The sequence below is a fragment of the Salvia hispanica genome, chromosome 4 (genome assembly GCF_029641045.1).
Source record: "Salvia hispanica isolate PSC_SH4W2 chromosome 4, Shi_PSC_v1, whole genome shotgun sequence".
Lineage (NCBI taxonomy): Eukaryota > Viridiplantae > Streptophyta > Magnoliopsida > Lamiales > Lamiaceae > Salvia > Salvia hispanica.
Genome location: NC_142695.1, coordinates 15,162,518 through 15,182,948, shown reverse-complemented (window position 1 = coordinate 15,182,948; position 20,431 = coordinate 15,162,518). Strand labels below are relative to the sequence as shown.

General features: G+C 36.1%; 1 protein-coding gene and 1 long non-coding RNA gene across 2 annotated transcripts; both read right to left on the bottom strand.

Moving 5' to 3' along the window:
* Nucleotides 1-7,207: 7,207 nt before the first annotated feature.
* LOC148927338 (rosmarinate synthase-like) lies at nucleotides 7,208-8,659 on the bottom strand. Its single transcript, XM_089069611.1, has 2 exons — nucleotides 8,172-8,659; nucleotides 7,208-8,098 (listed from the first exon to the last, which is right to left on the bottom strand). Exons 1-2 carry the CDS (start codon nucleotides 8,583-8,585, stop codon nucleotides 7,208-7,210), a joined length of 1,305 nt encoding a protein of 434 aa, XP_088925737.1. The 5' UTR covers nucleotides 8,586-8,659.
* A 4,254-nt stretch (nucleotides 8,660-12,913) lies between these two features.
* LOC148927337 (uncharacterized) lies at nucleotides 12,914-14,691 on the bottom strand. The gene is made up of 2 exons (XR_016137677.1): nucleotides 14,556-14,691; nucleotides 12,914-14,384 (listed from the first exon to the last, which is right to left on the bottom strand). It is a non-coding gene; the product is annotated as an uncharacterized LOC148927337 (long non-coding RNA).
* Between the last annotated feature and the right edge of the window lie 5,740 nt (nucleotides 14,692-20,431).

Here is a 20,431-nt window from a genome sequence, read left to right as displayed (position 1 = left end):
AATAAATAAAATAATATTGTGAAGTAGGGAAGAAGAATTAACAAAAATAGAAGATGGCAATATCTCCTAATTTTCGAAAAATTAGGCTAGGTAATTAGCCATGGTTTTGTTTTTGGTATTTTTCCATATAGAATAAAATATCATGGAGCAAAATAAAAATAAGGAAAATCCTCCATGAAACAAGGTAGGGGCCGATTTCTATGCCCTTTAAATAAGGCATGGATTTCTTGAATATTGACTAAAATAAAGTAAGGCAAGATCTCTTGAAGTATGGAAAGATTTGGTAGAATATTTAAATTCTAGGTATGGAAGGAAATCAAGTAAGGAGTCAAATAAAATAAAATAATTCTTTCCTTCCCAAGTAGAGTGATTTTCGAAAATCACTAGAAAATAAGGGGGCTCGATTTTTCCATCTTTAAACAAGGAAATAATTGGCTCTTGGAATTTAATTTGGATAAATATCCCAAGGATTAAATAAATTCCAGAAAAATAGAAATTCTTTCTCCAAGGGGTCTAGGGTTCGAAAATTGCAAGAATTGGGGTGACAAGTATTTATGGAAATTTTCTCTAATATTCTCACTCACCCTTAAACAAATAATTTACCACATAAATCACACAAATAAATAAATCACATGCCACATCATTAAGTCAAATAGTTTGACTTTTCAAACGTTCACACAAACCCTAACTCAAATTGACCATATCAACTCATGAAATAAAAGCATTCTCGATGCCACGTCATCAACAATAAATTCTAGGGCTCAAAAAAATTAGGGTTCTAAAATCCGGGATGTTACATATATATTAATCTTCTTCATCTAACCGATTAATCGGTATTCTTGAAACCCCCCCCCCCCATGCATCTAGATTGAGTGAAATTGGGGTTAAATGGTATATGGAAAATGCGTGTGCGTGTGTGTGTGTATGCGTACGTGTGCGCGCGCGCGCGTGTGTGTATATGTGTGTGTGTATGTGTGTGTGTGACACGGGAACGACCCTCATGTGTGACATAAGTTGATGATAGATCTAGGATTGTTGAGTGAATAAACATATATGATGAATATGCCTTGTTTTGAATGATAAAAGTAAACCGGATCGGTGGGAAAAAGGGGAAGCGTTGAGACATGCATGATTTAGGAGTTGATGTTGAAACTGATACATGATATGTGCATATGTGATTAAAAGGTGAAACTTTGGTTGCGAAGCCGGATAACAAAAGAGGGAATCATACTTGAAATCTAAGCAGTCGAGGTGGGCTTTATTCTTAAACTCTTTTATGTTGCAAATTTCTGAATGTGGAGAGATAAGGGTGGTTTACACTGTTATGCCATGCCTGTGATTATTTGTGATGATGTTGTGTGCCTGATGCCCAGTTTGAGAGTTCGCTCCATTGGGCTATAGGGCTATGGATATGTATAAACGAATTCGGGTTTGAGTAGGCCGCAAACCTTACCAGGCTAGTGTACATGGTGGGATCGGGAGCCGTCCTTGCTAGTCAGCCGGTCTCGTGGGCGAAAAGTGTGGCCACACTTTCGTTGCACTATGGAAATGTTGTGATTGTGGAAATCGATGAGAAAGTGGGGAGATTGTTTGACTGGCCAGTCTATTAAAATATTTTTGTGATACTCGATGATATTTATTTTGATAATTGCAAAACTCGAGTTCACTATGGTAAGGGTGGCATAATTAATAAAATGTTTTGACATGAGTCCACTGGTTATTTCAAAATATTCAGCCCTGCATGTGTTTTCCTTATGTGCAGGTTGAACGGCGACGAGCATTGATGGGTGTTGAGCAAATTTAATTTAATAAGATGGATATTTTGAACTTCGAGTGTGGTCGTGTCTTCATACATGGCTTCACTTTCTCTTGGTTGCTTCCGCTGAAGTATGAAACTTATTATTATCATTTGGTTGTTTTGAACTTGTTCCCTTTGGTTTAAAAGATTGAGACATGTTGTGGTTTTGTTGAATTTATGTTGAACCCTTGATTATTTATCATAGTTTATGGTATCTATTCTCCATTGATTTTCTAGGTTAAACTGTTGACTTATTGCTTTGATGGTTCGTTTAATACCTTGGTCAAACCTCTTTAAATGAAACCCTAGCCTATGTTTTTATTGCTTTTAAGTTCGTTTTGGTAGCAGTCGCCGTATTTATTATACCCTAGAAATCCGGGCTGTTGCATAAGGTATGATTTTTTATTGCTTATTGGATGAAATAAGGATCCAATCATTTTATTGCAAATCCTGTATTTCGTATTTTATCATCGGTTTTGCTTTGCTTTGCTGCAGGATTCCACTTCATAGGAAACCTAATACCGGGTAAAAATTCTTCATTTCTATCTTCTATTTCACAGTTGATTTCGTATTTTCATTCACCTTTCGTGCTTTTATAGGAAGATCACTGTATTCAGCAAGATAGCAAGGGTGATCACTAGTTCATTCCATCTCATTCCTAACATTACTGGTTTTACATGCGCATTAACACCTGACACGGTCAGGGAACTATACTTTGGAGAATTTGAAGTAAGTTATTTTTTATTATGTAGAAGTTTATTTTGATTTGCATTAACATTCTAACATTTCACATTTCTATAGAAAACATTCTACTGGCCTTCTGATTGGGAGAGTGAGGTAAAGAATGTATGGTCTACGAAAGCCGGTGAAAGATATTCTGGATATATTAATGACTTGAAGACAATGTACTTCAGTGGTCGACCTAAGCCAATTATGTACCTAATGAGTTTTGGACTAGATTGATTGCTTACTGGAAGATTTCTGCTATTATTAAGAAATCAGATGCTGCAAGGAAAGCCCGAATGTCCGAATCTGATGGACCCGGGACTGGTAAGCTTCAGGGTTGATGCAATCCACTGCCAGATACATATATAAGGTGGATAGAAATCACAATTATAGAGGGCCAGATATTTGAATATTTGGAAAACTTTCTCAATCATCCACTGTGTTGTTTACTTTTTTGCAATTTGAGCAGAGTAACTGAGTAACCAAAACTTTTAGCTAGAAGGACCAATTTTCTGCTTCCTACTGCTCGTGCAAGCTCATTTATTTTTTCTGGAACTTCAATGAAAATATGTCCTATATTTTTCAATATTACATCATTTTCATGGCAGCATGTGTTTCTACCTGCTAGCATATGTTTACTATTTCCCTTTGGACTTACTGCTTTTTTTACTTATGACTCGTTCCACGCACTACACACTTACGAGGACGGGAGTTACACATATAAAAGTCACAGTGTGTGTGAGAGTGTGAGAGAGTGAGAGGGGGATGGAGGTCTGAATATAAAAGTCACAGTGTGTGCAACAGAAAATGATGGCTTAAATGGAGCTAGAATTGCTTAAGAAAAGACGCGAGCGAAAACTGGAGATGGAAGAGATGATGAAGCGGTTTATGTCCAAGCTACCCCAACAATCAAGTCACACTCCTGTTGTTGATGATGACGATGATGATGATGCTACTAGCTAGAATTGATGATGCTGCTGCTGCTATTAGTTATTAGAACTGATGTCTCACAAACTAACTTCTAAACTTGATACTCTATGCTTCTTTTTGATTCGTACAATATTGGTTATGTTTTGGAGAAGAATTCTGAAGTTTATCTATTGTGATTCTTATTTTGTTGGTCATTATTTGTTTGTTATAGATTTAATTATATAGCTAGAAACATGATGTTGTGTACAGGTATGATGAAGAGTGAAATGGTGCTGTATAAAATTTCTGCATTATTACCAACGGTCAATTGCCGTTGGTAATTCTCTAAACCATGAAGGTCGTTTTGTACTTTTTACTTAAGATATATTTTGAGTTTGAAAGGATAATTTTAATTTGTTTTAAGTGCTTCTTTGCTTCTATAGCTATCACATAGTAATATTTTAATTTATACCATTGTTGTGGTTATTGTTTTTCATGGAGTATATATTATCTCAGTTCCATAAAAGTAGAAATTCTTTCTATTTTAAAACTCGTGCAATCTCAAAAATATCTATTTTTACAAAACGAATGAAATATTACGAAGTACTCCCTCCGTCCCATTGAAGATGACCCACATTCCTTTTTTGTTTGTCCCAATTAAGATGACCCATTATTTAAAATGGAAACTCTTTTATCTCTACTTTATTATCTCTTTCTTACTTTACTCTCTCCTTTTAACACACAAAATATAACTGCATAAAATTCCGTGCCGCCTAAGGAAGGGGTCATCTTTATTAACAAAAATTTATGCGTCCATTCCTATATATAGGAGAAGTTATAATTTTAAGAATAGTGATAAATATACTCTCTTCGTCCCAGTGACTCACTTTACTTTCCTTTAGCTTTTATCAAATTAAATAATAATTAGTTTTGTTGTTTATCATATTAGCAGGAAAAAAGAAATGATATAAAAAAATGTATTAAATTTTAACATAATTTAGAGTTTAATTTGAGTTTAATATATACGGAGTAATATTCAATAAGGGGAGCGATCAATTGCTAACTCATCATTTAATTGCTAACTACAACTAATTTAAGGCCATAGGATTTTAGAAAACGTGTGGTCTACAATTTGCCACGTGTAATTTTTGTTTTTATTAATTAAATCGAAAAAGATAAAAAAAAACTCCAAATTAGGGTTTTGGATGAATGTCAATATAGTGTTCCGAAAATATCAACACAATGCTTTGAGAATGTCAACACAATGCTTTAAGAATGTTAACCCATTGCTTATATTGACATTCTACATATATTATATTGACATATTTTATATAGTATGTTAACATTTCTGCTTGTACGAAAAAATTAAAAATTTTGAATTTTTTTTCAAATTTTGACGTCGGAACATATGCATGTATGATATCGTTGGAATCCTTATGAAATTATCTTTAATTTGATATATGTTATACTCCCTCCGTCCACAAACAATAGATCTATTGTTGTTCGGCACGGGTTTTAATGTAGAATTGGTAAAGTAAGAGAGAGAAGGAGAAAAAGTGAGTAAAGTATGAGAGAGGGAAGAAAAAGTGGGAAAAGTATGAGAGATAAACTTTCCATTTTTAGAAAGTGATCTATTTTTTGTGGACGTCCCAAAATGGCAAAAGTGATCTATTTTTTGTGGACGGAGGGAGTATGAATTTAATGTTTTGGGATTTCTTTTAAAAGTTAGTTATAAATAAACATGTAGTTAATTGACATTAATACCCTTATTGATATTTTTTTGAATTAGTCCTATGACCTTATTGACGTTTTTTTTTGATCGTATTGACATTTAGGGATTAATGATCTAAGCCCTTAATTTGAATATCTAATGACTATTATTTAGTTGTAGTTAGTAATTAAGTTATGAGTTAGCAATATAACACTCCTCTGGGGAGTGATCAATTGCTAACTCATTATTTAATAGCTAACTACAACTAATTTAAGGCCATAGGATTTTAGAAAACGCGTGGTCTACAATTTGCCACGTGTAATTTTCGTTTTTATTAATAAAATTAAAAAAAGATAAAAAAAATCCAAATTAGGGTTTTGGATGAAAATGTCAATATAGTGTTTCGAAAGTATCAACACAATGCTTTGAGAATGTCAACACAATGCTTTGAGAATGTCAACACAATGCTTTGAGAATGTCAACACAATGCTTTAAGAATGCTAACCCATTGCTTATATTGACATTCTACATGTATTATATTGACATATTTTATATAGTATGTTGACATTTCTGCTTGTACGAAAAAATTTAAAAAATTCAATTTTTTTTTCAAATTTTGACGTCGGAACATATGCATGTAGGATATCGTTGGAATCCTTATGAAATTATCTTTAATTTGATATATGTTATATGAATTTAAAGTTTTGGGATTTCTTTTAAAAGTTATTTATAACTTAACATGTAGTTAATTGACATTAATACCCCTATTGATATTTTTTGGAATTAATCATATGGCCTTATTGACGTTTTTCGTTGATCATATTGATATTTAAGGATTAATGATCTAAGCCCTTAATTTGAATATCTAATGACTATTATTTAGTTGTACTTAGCAATTAAGTTATGAGTTAGCAATATAACACTCCTCACACTCCCCTATTCAATAAAATATAAATTTCTTATTAAATATACAATTATATAATTAAGTTAATTTTTCGATTTTATTCTTAAAGTATTACGAGATGATTAGTACTCCATGTAGTAATTTATTTCAAATCAACTATTTTTATTTTAAAATACTGAAAAAGTTAAATTATGCACGTAATTTATATTTTCTAACCCATTTTGGAAATATAAAAATAAAAAAACAACGGTTTTTCCATAGTCAAGTAGGACTCGGTCTATTTCTCAGGAAGGTGTTCGCGGCGGAGTTGGGCAACCACGAGGGACGCGATCACATCGTGGTCGCAATCCACGCGGTTATGGTGGAGAGGGAAAAAGCGGTAGGTAGATGGTTTTCAGTTGCGGAACGAGTGGCCCTCGGGTTTGTTTAGGCTTTCTCTGAGTGATTGTGGTGAAGCTATGAAGCGTGTGGTTTGAATTTTAGAGTTTGGGGAATTACTGTTTTCATTAGTCAGCGGGTGTGGACATTTTGGTGTGTCGTCTTAAGTGGGCGTATTTTATTAATATTTTCTGTATTATAATATATCAATTTTTCATTTTTTTTCAACAATTTTTGAGTTAGGTATTCTAATTAAATTAATCCATTCTAATAAATGAAATAGCCAAAATCGGCATTGATTTTAAAAACCTTACAAATACAAGCAATCCTATCCTAAATTATATGGAATCACAAAAAACTTAGAACTTTTAAGAGTTACTTCCTCCGTTTCACAGTAATAGAGTCATTTCGTCATTTTGGTACGTTCCATAGTAATAGAGTCATTTCCCTTTTTAGTAAAAGTCAACACATTTTTCTATACATACTTTACTCTCTCTTATTTTTTTCTCTATTATCTCTCTACCTTTTTCATTTTCCACTTTATTCTCTCTCTACTTATGTCACCTAACACAATTTTTCTTAATCTCCATGCCAAAAAGAAACGCATCCATTACTATGGAACGAAGGGAGTACGACATGCACCGTATAAGTAGATGAACTAAAATGAAATCGATTCGTAAATCGAATTCAATTTAGAGTAGTACATACACAGAACATATTAACTAATTATTGTTATTAATGGACTGAAAGATAAAAACATATAGTGGTACTTAAAAATAGGTCAAATTTTAGACATGCATGAAGTGTCGTCATTTAGCAAGTTTCGAAATTGCTTCATGTGGTGTTGGTGTAGCGTGATCGTAAGCAACGCGCCCCCTTCATTTTGAGGATCAGAAAGCAGAATACTCTCCCCTTCATAGAGAGGTCCTTCACGTCCGACAAAAACAGGCTTCCCCCATCCAAAATCCACTTGATAGAACGGAAGCCTAATCCAGTTGGTTATCTCGAAATATGCGCATTGCACATTGCTTAGGCTACGAACCATGCTTTGCACTTTCCCCAAATGCAACTCCAAGTAATCCAGAGCAGACCTCAGGTATTCGTCGTCCATTCGAGTGACTGCCTCGTGCACTATCTCCACCGCGAATCTCAGAGGCTTCGATTCCAGCTCCCCACTCACAGCCAATGCGCCCGAGTAGAATATCCCGTTGCCGATAAATCCCTGCGGGAGAGGGGGACGTAGCTTCTGCCGCACGTTCACAAGAAACTGCAGCCTCGTCTCCTGATCCGGAGGCAGGCCGCGGGCAATGCTCACGCAGCACCACACGTGGCCCGCCACCACCTCGTGCGTCGTATAATTCGAGCATTTTTGCATGAGAGCTTTGATGTGATCGCGGCTCAGCCTGAATGTGGAGGTTGTTGTGTCAGTGTCACCATCGAGAGGGGTTTTGAGCAGCGGAGGCGGTTGGTACTCAATGTGGGGGAAGCGGGGCCGAGGAGGGTTGCGCACCGAGAGGACGCGGCGGTCCAAGGAAATACTAGTAGGCAAGGCGGTAAGGCCGCCAACGATTTCCGACCACATGGTGATGAAATGGAGTACGGAACTCCCGTCCGCTGTGTGATGCTCAGTGGCAAAACCTAAGCTCAATCCGCCGCATTTGAAACGAGTTAACTACAACATGTACCAACAAAATATTAATACTACTATTAGAAGAGTCGATACATTAGATATCTATTAAACGCACCTTCACCATAATAAGTGGAAAACTGGAAATTCCTTTAGAATAGTCAACGGTGGGGGCGAGGCTGAGGTCAGGCCGGGGTGTGCAGAAATCACCCAAGTCATCGAGGGTGGCGTCGCACTCCACCTCCACGAACAACACTCCTTCCCCGTTGCAGTTGATCTCAAGGCGGCCGTTGTCGTCCTTACTGAGCCTCCCCGCATAAGGGTAGAACTCAACAAGGGCTCGGCTCAGAGCTGCCTTCAGCGTCGTCGTGTCAAAGAAGCCGGCGGCGCCATCGCAGCAGCGGTACAAGTACATCCACCGAGTATGGTAGGTGTCAGGAAAAACTAAGTCTATATTGGAGAGCCACACACTGCCCCTCGGAGTTTCTTCCATTGGTTTTACCAATATTGATTCTTTCACTCTCATATTCATGCTTCCCACAACTATGATATCATTTTACTACTTCCGATTGTTCAATTTATAGTTAAGATTGTTGATTGGGTTCTTCCATTAGAGGCAATACTAGTATGGCCGACAGAATATATTAGCTCCTTTACTATGATCTTCATGTTTTTTTCTTTTTCATTTTCTTTTTACCGTGCAAAGCCCAAGTCTCAAGCCCTCACCTCTCCTCGATCTACTCACAGTTCACAAACATTAACTGCCAATATTTACCATTTTAGTTGCAAAATTATAATACAATGAACATGTATATAACGTAAAATTCATTTTATTCATTACTAATAAAATTAAAACAACAAAATACTCTCCGTCTACCAATTTAACCGGGCACGGATTTTAAGAAATATAGTACTCCGTCCTACAATAATTGTCACTCTTATTGTGAGCACGAGTTTTAAGAAATGTTAAAAAAAAGTTGGTTGGAAAAGTTAGTTGAATGTAGGACCCACTTTTTATATTGGTTTTATAATAAAATGTGAGTGAAATGAGTTAGTGGAATATAGACCTACTTACCATTTATGGTAAAAATGAAGTGTGACAATTATTGCAAGATGGACCGAAATGGAAAAGAGTGACAATTATTGTGGGACGGAGAGAGTAGAAAGTAATGCAGGAACGTATGAGAAAACAGACTGAACGGAGAAGTAATCAAAGAAACCCTAGTTTATGAGAAAACGAAAATATTATTACCAAAATTATTATTCAAAAGTTTTTCTTTTAAGATCAACATTTGCGCATTTATATAGGTAAAGGAAAATCCGAAATTTATGGAAAATAAAACTCAAAGGAAATAACTAAAAGGAAAATAAGCAAAATAGGAAACCTAATTTGTAGAAGGAAAAACTATTAATGTAATATTTTTCCATCTACTAATTATATTAATTAGAAAATAAATAAAACCTAAAATATAACTTGTTTAGCCTCCAAGTCTTGTCTTCTATAACTGCATCAGAAAATGAGTGGAAAAAGTGAATAGAAGGTGGTTCTAACTTTTATACTTTCTTCATCCCTAAAAAATGACAAACTTGTAAATAACATGGGTTTTAAGTCATGAACAACTCATAGCACTTCCATCAAGATTAGTAGCCGCGTGCATGGGTTGTTAAAAAATACTCATGCGTTAATAAATAGAGTGAACTACACTAATAGTCTTTGATTTGGTCGAAAAATGCATCAATAGTCCCTAAAAAAATTTATATCATTTTTGGTACGATAAGACTAAAATAACCCTAAGCACCACTGGTGTGAATATTTAATGTTCTGGGGCATTTTGGACCCTTTCTACTTTCCTTTTAATTTTTTTCATTTTTTCTTCCATCACCATTTTCTTTTATAAGCTCAATTATACTTTCATTTAAATGCTCTATAATTTCAAAAATTTTAATAAGAAACCAAATGTTTTAATTATGCTTTATTTCTTTTTAAAATTAAATATTATTTATTATATAGCTTAATTTGTATGTTTGTGAAAAAAAATTATATTTAACAGTAACATTTTTTAATTACGTTAATTAAAATATAGTATAGTGAAAAATATTTTTTAAATATAATAATTAAAATTTAAGTAAATAATATCTAACGTAAATTAAAGAGAACTTTTGCAAGTAACATATATTTACTAAAAATATTAAATTGAACTATAGTAATTTTTTCATTATAAAGCTTAATCTATACGTTATTCAAGTAATTATTTAAAAAATTTAAGTGAATTAATTCTAAAAAAAATATTTTTTGTTGTATAAGGTGCTTTTATGTATGTCCAAAATAATTATATGATTGAAGAGGTACCAAAACTGTAATTTCCAGATACCGAAAATGCCCTCCATGGGTATAAAAGATCGACAAGTACCATAAATGTAATTTTTAGGGACCATGCTATAAAACTTTTTTAGGGACCATTAATGTATTTTTCGACAAATATTAGTGTAGTTCACTATAATAAAAAAAATCCTATATTCAAGTTAATAGTCAGCGCACTCAAATGCCCAGCTGGTTTGATAAAGTTACTAATACTATTACATCAATAATTTATGATAAAGTTTGTAATACATCAATAATTTATGTTAATTTTTGGAAAATGATACCCACCTGTTCCCTTAAAAATAGTTTAGTTTTATACTCATTCTGAATATTGTCCTAAGTTTACTCACCTGAGTTTTAAGAAATGTGAAGAAATGTGAGTTGAAAAAGGTACTCCCTCCATCCCCAATAATTCGTCACCATTTGACCCGACACGGGTTTTAAGAAATGTAAAAAAAGTGAGTTGAAAAAGTTTGTGGCATATGGGTCCTACTTTTATATATTAGTTTCATAATAAAATGTGAGTATAAAAGAGTTAGTGGAATGTAGGGACCACTACCAAAAATGGTAAAAGTGAAAGGTGACAAATTTTTAGGGACGAACGAAAAAGGAAATATGTGACAAATTTTCAGGGACGGAGGGAGTAGTATAATGAGGGTCCCATATTTATATATTAGTTTTATAATAGAATGTGAGTATAAAGAGTTGGTGGAAAGTAGAGTCCATTTACCAGAAATAGAAACAAAAGCAAAATGGACAACTTTTTACGGACGAACCAAAATAGTAAAATTGGACAACATTTCACGGACGGATGGATTATTTTAGATTGTAAATTAGATGCATTCAAATAAAAAATTAGTACTATTTTTTCTCTAATATGGTGAGTTTCTTTTTCTACTAATAATGCTTCAATAATTTTTTCTTTCTATCTCTTTCATACTTTATCGATTAACACCACATTCAATCTCATATCATTTCAAAATTAGGTCTGTTTTTAGAGCACTCCCAATGCTCTCCCTAAAAACTCCCTTATTTCTCCCTAACTCCTGCCACATCAGCGCCACATCAGCACCAAAATTTATCCTCAGTTTTTAGCCAACTTTTAGCCAACTGCTCCAATGGTTTCTCCCTTATTTCTCCCTTATTTCCCCCTAACTCTACATTTCATTTTTACATCATCATTTTTAATATTATTTAATTTTCACTACAAATGTGTTTAATAAATAGATTTATAAATGAACAATTCGTCGTTGTATTAATCATTGGAAAATATAATACAACGAGAAAAAAAAAACTACAAATAAAAAACCATAAAAAACAAGGATTTAAAAAACTAAGAGGGAGGAGCGTCCGGCGAGAGGCCCATCTTGATCTTCATATTTGGATGGTCGACCAGAGGGACTGCTTCTCTTCTGGGGTTCCGCCGCCGGTGAAGTACAGCGTGTACAACTGCGCCAGAGTGGCGGCATTGGAAGAGAACGTGGCTTGTTGTAAGAACGGGGATTCCGACGGGGCATCTGACGATGTGCCCCTCCCCTTCCGCCTCCCCTTCGCCTTCTTCGCTCCCACAGGGCGCTCGTGCGGACCATCCTCAGACAAGTCGATGGGGATCGCGCTGCCCTCACTCTCCGCACCGCTAAGTCGCGAGCGCACCGATTTCCCGTGCAGCGCGTTGTGCATCTCCGTCCGGAATTTGGGGAGATCCTTCAGCCTATCATAGATTTTCCAATACTTGAAGCCCTTCGACAAGAACTGGCCACTATACATCTGGATGCACCGCTAAGTACTTGATGTACTCAGTGAACAAATGCCAAAATATTTTAACAAAAACAGTTATGTTATGCCACCATTGAGTGACCTCGGGATTTTAACTTTGAAAAGGCCCAAGACACTATATATATTTCAAGCACAAACTTTCAACTCTTCTCAAAGTCCTTTTCCACATCATTTCAAAAAACACAACCATTTCTTCTTGGATTATTTAAGAATCTGTCATATCTGTTCTTTAGAGTGCCGTGTAAGGGGGCCACTTTCCACGAGCACGAAAACCGGTCAACCCATTCGATGACTCAGAGTCCTCATCATGTACACTAGTCCAAGTAGGGACGCACCCTTGCTAGGACCCGAATTCGATTAAACTCATAGTAGGGACTCACTCCCCACTAAGCAATCATCAACATCATCATCTCAACAACCTCAACATCAATAATCTCAACATCCTAAAAGACGGCTTACGATCCCTAATGGTGTATACTAGCCTAAGTAGGGACTCACTCCCTAGTCAGACCCGAATTCGATTTCAATAGGTACAGATAGGCATTTCTCAAAACAAAAATATGGCATGACATACCCTTTGCAAACTCCATTTTTCCCATAAAACGTATTTGAAACATAAATAATTTTTCTATCAATGTCGAGCATCATCTCATATCACATCAACAAGTCGAGCAAATGACAATATCACTCAATAAATCAACACATATATCACATAACATCACTTTCACTTGAAACACATCAATCACATCTCACGAAGTTAAATTAATAATAATTACAATCACAGACGTTTCGTAACATAAAATGATGCTCAAACTGATGTATTAAAACGAACGCTCTTAAAAATACTTTAGTTCGAAAGCCCACCTCGTTCGTTTACAGCCTTAACTTGTGTTCCATTCCATCCTCGAAAAGCGTACATGAAGTCACCCATTAATTTGATGTACTCCAGCCCAATCTTCTATTTATTAATATGGCCCAAGTATCATATTAACTCTAATCCATCCCCTTTATGAAAAAAAGGCTCAAATATTTAAATTAATTCACTTGGTCCAAAACATTAATAAAACAAGGCCCAATCCTTAGTCTTCCTCACATTACGTGAAATTCCAGAATGGGATTGAAATCCTCTTCTTCTCAGTTGAAACACACGCTGTCATCTTTCTCTCTTGCCCAAAACTCTTTCTCCCACCGTCGTGGTGCAAGACTGAAGTCGCCGTCGTCTAAAATCTGGACTAACGAGACCACCAAAGATTCCGGCAGCCAAGAAATCGCCGCTCGGTCACTGTCACGGTGTAGTTGGTGTCGTCTCTGGCCATTCGAGCTCCCATAGCACTCTCACCCATCAACTCTCTCTTCTTTCCAAATCTGACTCTTCTTAACCAAACTCTTCAAATAACTAAACTCATCCAAATATGAGAGTAACTCATTTTAAAAGATCAAAACAACAACAAGACATTCTACTTTACTCCACCAACTCTCTCGTCTCATTCAGCCCAAATTTTCTCATCGCGACACCGTGAGGTAGGGGTTGTGGAATGGTGAGTGTTAAACAAGGGAAGAAATATTACCAAATATTATAGGAAACTAGGTATGAGCTTTTACCTTATTTAAATTGATGTAAGTTAGGCATATTATTCTTTCCTTTGCAGAGACTCCATAGCCTATATAAGGGTGGAGAATGCATGTAACTTTCATTCAGAACATCAATGAAAACAATACAATCCCAAATCTCAAATTACAACATGGTATCAGAGCAAGTTTCGATCCTTATTTTTTGTGAACTCAGATTCAAATCATCATTGTTGTAACCCTTCTCAAACCAATCAGCCAAAATCAGCAAACAAATCATCCCCTACACACCAGAAAACCAAAATCAAGTGAGCATCAATCAATATGGCCAAAACTATTGAAACGGTGGCTTTAGGAATCAAACTCGAAGGGAAAAACTTCCCCGTTTGGTCTCCGCTGATGCGCTGTAGGCAGCCGGGAGAAACTTGATCACCTTGAGGGTGAGGCAGCACCACCGAAACCAACCGATCCCGAGTGCAAGGCATGGCAGGCAGCGGACTACACCGTTAACTCATGGCTTGTTCAAAATATGGAGCCAAGATTGAACATCAAACCGCAAAAGGCATGTGGAAGAGTCTCACAACAACATTCGGAGTGAGGGCCGATCCACTACAAGTCTACGATCTCAACACAAAAATAGGCAAGTTTGTACAAGGAAGTCAAACTCTAGAAGAATACTGGAGTGAGTTACAAAATTTGGGGATAAACGTCGAAACAAGAAAGCCCTGCCCATATACGTGTTGCGACAAAGCAGTAATTACATACCACAGAGAGAGTGAGACAAAGAAATTGTACCAGTTTCTGTCGGGGCTGGATGATCGATACGACGCGCTCCGACGAAGTTTATTGAAGGAAACCCCAGAGCCAACCGCCGAAGCGGCATTCGGCGTCATCAAACAGGAGGAGAATCGAACAATGATCTGGAAGCCGGCAACACATGAGTCGGGTATCGGCTCAGGCTTTGGGGCCCGATATGGAACACCACCACCGCAGACTCAATTCAATCGCCAGAACAGAGGTCCGCCACCGCCAACGCCACCGCACAAGGGAGCACCACCGCCTAATAGCGGAAACCCCTCTCACAATGCCAAAAATCGACAAATCCAAACTCCTTTGTTCTCATTGCGGCATGTCGAAGCACACAAGGGAAACATGCTTTCATTTAATTGGCTTCCCAGAGTGGTGGGAGGATGGACATAAGATCAATCGATCAACTGCAAAAGGAAAAATGGCGGTGGGACAGGATGATGAGATGAAGGAAAACTCCCCGGGCAACCAAGAGATCGCCTGCGCCGGAGGTCTCGCGAGTCGGCCGGAGGAACCCATGAACGGAGCAGGCTGGTGGGCGACCGGAATTAACAGAGAGGGAGATGAGCCAACTGAATCAGCAGCGGCTAGGGCGAATTACGGAGGAGGCGTATCCGAAGAAGGTAACGGGTTTGGGGATTTATTCCCAAACCCTTCTCTTTTACAAAAATCACAAAAACAACCCCATTTTTTAAAAAGAGAACCCCACAGTTTGCCTTTTTCACACAATCACCCCAATTGTTTAGATAGTGGCCCTCATACCTTAGATTATGTGCATTTTAAACCCCCAAACAAAATTTCTGATGATATAGTGTGCAAAAATCGTTTCTCGGCATTAGAAAATGAGCCTGATGTTGCTGTCTCGTGTCGAGTAAGTGAATTGGGTAGAAAAAAGGATAGAGGGTGGATTTTTGACTGTGGGGCAATCGACACCATGACGTATGATAAGTCTGACATAGAATTATTTCATAAGTTTAAGCGTGCTTATATGGAATCTGCTGGTGGGGAAATTTCACGGGTAGAGGGTGCTGGCACTATTCAAATATCTCCTACCCTAAAAGTCTCTAATTGCTTTTATGTCCCATCTTTGACACAAAAATTAGTGTTTGTCAGTCATGTAACTCGTTAGCTTATTTGCACCCTCCTAATACATCCAAAATTTTGTCTTCTACAGGATATTTTGACAGGAACGATGATTGGGTGTGACACTGAACGTCATGGGTTATACTATGTGGATGAGATAGCTCAACTGGCAAGACAATGCTAGCTCACGGAACTACAGAACGGGAGGCGTGGTTGTGGCATAGGCGGTTAGGGCATCCATCATTTGGTTATTTAAAAATTTTGTTTCCTCATTTTGTTGAACATCATTCTATTAATTGTGAAACCTGTGTTTTGGCGAAAAGCCACAGACATTCCTTTTTACCCAGTAATACTAGAGTTGATTCTCCGTTTTCTTTAATTCATTCTGATGTGTGGGGTCCAGCACCAACTATTGGGGGTAATGGGATTAGATATTTTGTCTTATTTGTCGATGACTTCACACGAATGACTTGGGTATATTTCCTTAAGAATAAATCCGATGTTTTTTTCAAATTTACTGAATTTTATTCCATGGTCCTTACACAGTTTCAGAAAAAATTAGGATTCTTAGATCTGACAATGGGGGGAATACGTTAACACACAAATGAAAGAATTCTTTGTAAAAAATAGTCTCATTTCAGACATCATGTGCCTATACCCCAGAACATAATGGTGTTGCAGAAAGAAAAAATAGAATTATTTTAGAAGTAACTAGAGCTCTTCTTCTTGACTCTAAAGTCCCCAAATATTTCTGGCCCGAAGCTGTACCTACCTCCGTCTACTTACAAAATCGGCTACCCACTAGGATTCTTAAACTCCAAACCCCAATCTTTGAGTTATCCACCTTAATCTCTATTCCTGCCGCCTTATCCCTTCCTCCTCATGTCTTTGGCAGTTCTGTATTTGTACACATTCCAAAACATGAACGTTCCAAACTTTCTCCCTGTCCCGTTAAGTGTGTCTTCATTGGGTATGGGATAAACCAAAAAGGGTATAGGTGCTTTGATCCAAAAAATTGCCAGGTGATAACTACTATGAATTGTGATTTCTTGGAAACCGAATTCTTTTATCATACCCAACTTAACAGTCAGAGGGAGAAACTTGACGAACGTGTTGACTCGTTAAGTTGGTTACCAATGCCACACAATCATCCTCACCCTAAAGATCTATCCTCACAAAACCATACATGGGAGAAGTGCCAACTTCCTGAAGGAAAGAAACAAGTAGGGTGTAGATGGGTATTCACTATCAAAAGAAAGATCCGGTGGAACTATCGGAAGATATAAAGCTCGCATGGTTGCCAAAGGGTATACACAAACATATGGGGTTGATTATTCGGAAACATTCTCACCAGTAGCTAAGATGGATATTGTTCGAGTTCTACTGTCGATTGCAGCAAACAAGGATTGGCCTCTACATCAGTTTGACGTGACTAATGCCTTCCTCCATGGAGAACTGAAGAAGAAGGTCTATATGGAAATTCCCCCTGGATTCTCTGATGAGTTCGGCGACGGGGAAGTATGCAAACTGAAGAAAACTCTCTATGGCTTAGAACAGTCTCCAAGGGCCGGGTTCGGAAGATTTACAGAGGCGATGAAGAAGTTCGAGTATAGTCAAAGTAATGCTGATCATACGTTATTCACAAAGAAGAGAAGAGAGAAGATTATGTTCCTGTTGATTTATGTGGATACATGATCATCACTGGGGATGACTTAGAAGAGATAGATAAGCTGAAGAAGAACTTGGCTATAGAATTCGAAATGAAGAACTTGGGGCACCTCAAATATTTCTTGGGAGTTGAAGTGTTGAGATCACGACAAGGAATCTTTATCAATCAAAAGAAATACATATTAGATCTTCTAGCAGAAGTCAGGATGGTTGACTGCAAACCTGCAGAAACTCCAATAGCCCTGAACCATGGTTTGCAGATAGTAGAGGGAGCTCCATTGGCGGATCGTGGAAGATATCAACGTCTAGTTGGGAAGTTAATTTACTTATCTCATACCAGAATTGATATAGCTTATGCGGTAAGTGTAGTGAGCCAATTTATGCATAAACCCCACGCTGATTATCTTGAAGCAGTAGTGAGAATTGTAAGATACTTGAAGGGAACTTTTGATCATGGAATTATGTTAAAAAAGAATAATCATTTGGAGATCCATGGTTACACGGATGCAGACTGGGCAGGAAATCCAATTGACAGACGATCTACTGCAGGATATTTCACCTTTGTGGGTGGAAATTTGGTTACATGGAAAAGCAAAAAGCAGAAGGTGGTAGCACTGTCCAGTGTTGAGGCTGTGTTTAGAGGGATCAAAAGTGGATTAACTTGTGTACTATGGTTGAGGAGATTAATGAAGGAGTTAGACCTATTGTCACCAAAAACTTGTCAACTTTTTTGTGACAACAAAGCTGCGATCAGTATTTCAGAAAATTCTGTTCAACATGACAGAACGAAACATGTGGATGTTGATAGACATTTCATAAAGGAGAATATCGAGGCTGGGATTGTTGCACTTCCTTTTGTTCGATCTGAAGATCAACTCGCAGACATACTGACCAAGGCAGTAGGCACTAAAAATTTCCAGAGTGTACTCAACTTGAGGGGGAGTGTTAAACAAAGGAAGAAATATTACCAAATATTATAGGAAACTAGGTAGGAGCTTTTACCTTATTTAAATTGATGTAAGTTAGGCATATTATTCTTTCCTTTGCAGAGACTCCATAGCCTATATAAGGGTGGAGAATGCATGTAACTTTAATTCAGAACATCAATGAAAACAATACAATCCCAAATCTCAAATTACAACAGTGAGTGATTGTATAAAACCGATCAATTGAAAGAATGTGGAGAGAGATCGTGTGATTGAGGAAGATATGTATATTATATACAATCTTATGAATTCCGTTCCATATTTTCAGAGGGGCAGATTTTGTGGAAACAGATTTGTGAAATAAACACACGACAATTAGGGGATTAATTGGGCTGATCTGCAGAAATAATGAAGTTGAATTGGAGAAAATATTCAGAGGTCCATCCACACCACCATGGCACTATGAGGTGGTGTGTATAACCAATCATTTATTGACATATAAGAATTTAAAATGGCACATATCCAACTAGACATGCAATTATTTAGGAAACATTTATTGTACCACTTTTATGAAAAATGCATAATATAAATATGGATATTACCAATATAGCTTCTATATATATTTCATATTTATATTTGCACTTACAATAATAATAATATCATTAAAAATATAATCCTACATCATTTTGTTAATATTATTTTATGTGTATGATTTTCTTTTTCTTACTTTTATATACATAAATAAATATATGTACGTATTTTAATTATGTTGTCAAATTTTTAATTTATGTTGTCAAATTTTTAGTTATATGCACACACATATTTATTTATGTATATTATTATTATTATTATTGTAAGTGCAAATATAAATATAATATATATATATAGAAGCTTAAAATATATTGGTAATATCCATATTTATATTATGCATTTTCCATAAAAGTGTTATAATGAATGTTTTCTTAATAATTGCATGTCTAGTTGGATGTGTGCTCTTTTAAATTTCTATTTGACAATAAATAATTGGTTGGACACACCACCTCATCATGCCATAGTGGTGTGGAAGGAGTACCGAATATTTTCTCGTTGAATTGGGGCTCAAAAGAATAAATGGGTTTCCTCAAGAAAAATAATTTGACTTGTTATAAAATAAATGTAATAGGCCCAAAATGTAAAATCCTTCTCTCGACAAAAGAAACAAAGGCGAAAAAAATTCAGATGCACAAACGACGTCCTTTCAAGAACAAATAAAAGGTAGAAAATGTCGGGGTGTCACAATTTTGTTATATATTTTATAAAAATATCTACTTGCATACTTGTAATGTAATTATAATTGTAAAATAATTAAATTTGAGAAACATGTAGGACAATTGAATTTACGGGATAAATATTTGGTCAATATAACAAACACATGAAACAAGAAGAAAAATTATCCTAATAAAAATAGAAAAAAATGATTTATTTATATGCAAAATTTTTAAGCAAAATCCAAAAACAAAAACTTTTGAAAATAATAAACAATTGACAACCAAATTCAAGAGATAAATACTGAAATCGCAAAGTGAATTAATTATAGGCAAAATATATCAACCGTTTATTGATAAAGACACGATATTTAAGTGAAAGAAAAAATACATGAAAAGCTGTTGAAAGAATAAAAAATGGGTGCTTAATTTTATGCCAAAACGGCGTAGTATAACAGCACAGCATGCAATGTTGTGATTCCTCCCACAGCAGAGGATTTCTGCCTCATATTCCATCAACTTATTTCACTCATATTTTATTATAAAACTAATACTCCACATATAAGTGGAACTCATAATCCACTAACATATTCAACCCACTTTTCCTTACATTTTTTTAAGTCGTGCACATACCAAATATGAATCCTATTGTGGGACAGAGGTAGTAAGTACTCCCTCCGTCTCATAATAGATGGCATACTTCGGGATTGACACATGACTTTAGGTGATGTTGTTTTGTGTTTTAGGTGGAGAGAGAAAATAGTATGTATTTATATTAATGTGAGAGGGAGCTTTTTCCAGAAAAAGAAATGTGACATCTTTTGTGGGACAAACTAAAAAAAAAAAGTGTGACATCTATTATGGAACAGATGGAGTAATATATTAAGACATATTAACATTATTTTGGGCTATCAATATAATTGGAGTCAATATCCAACCGAAA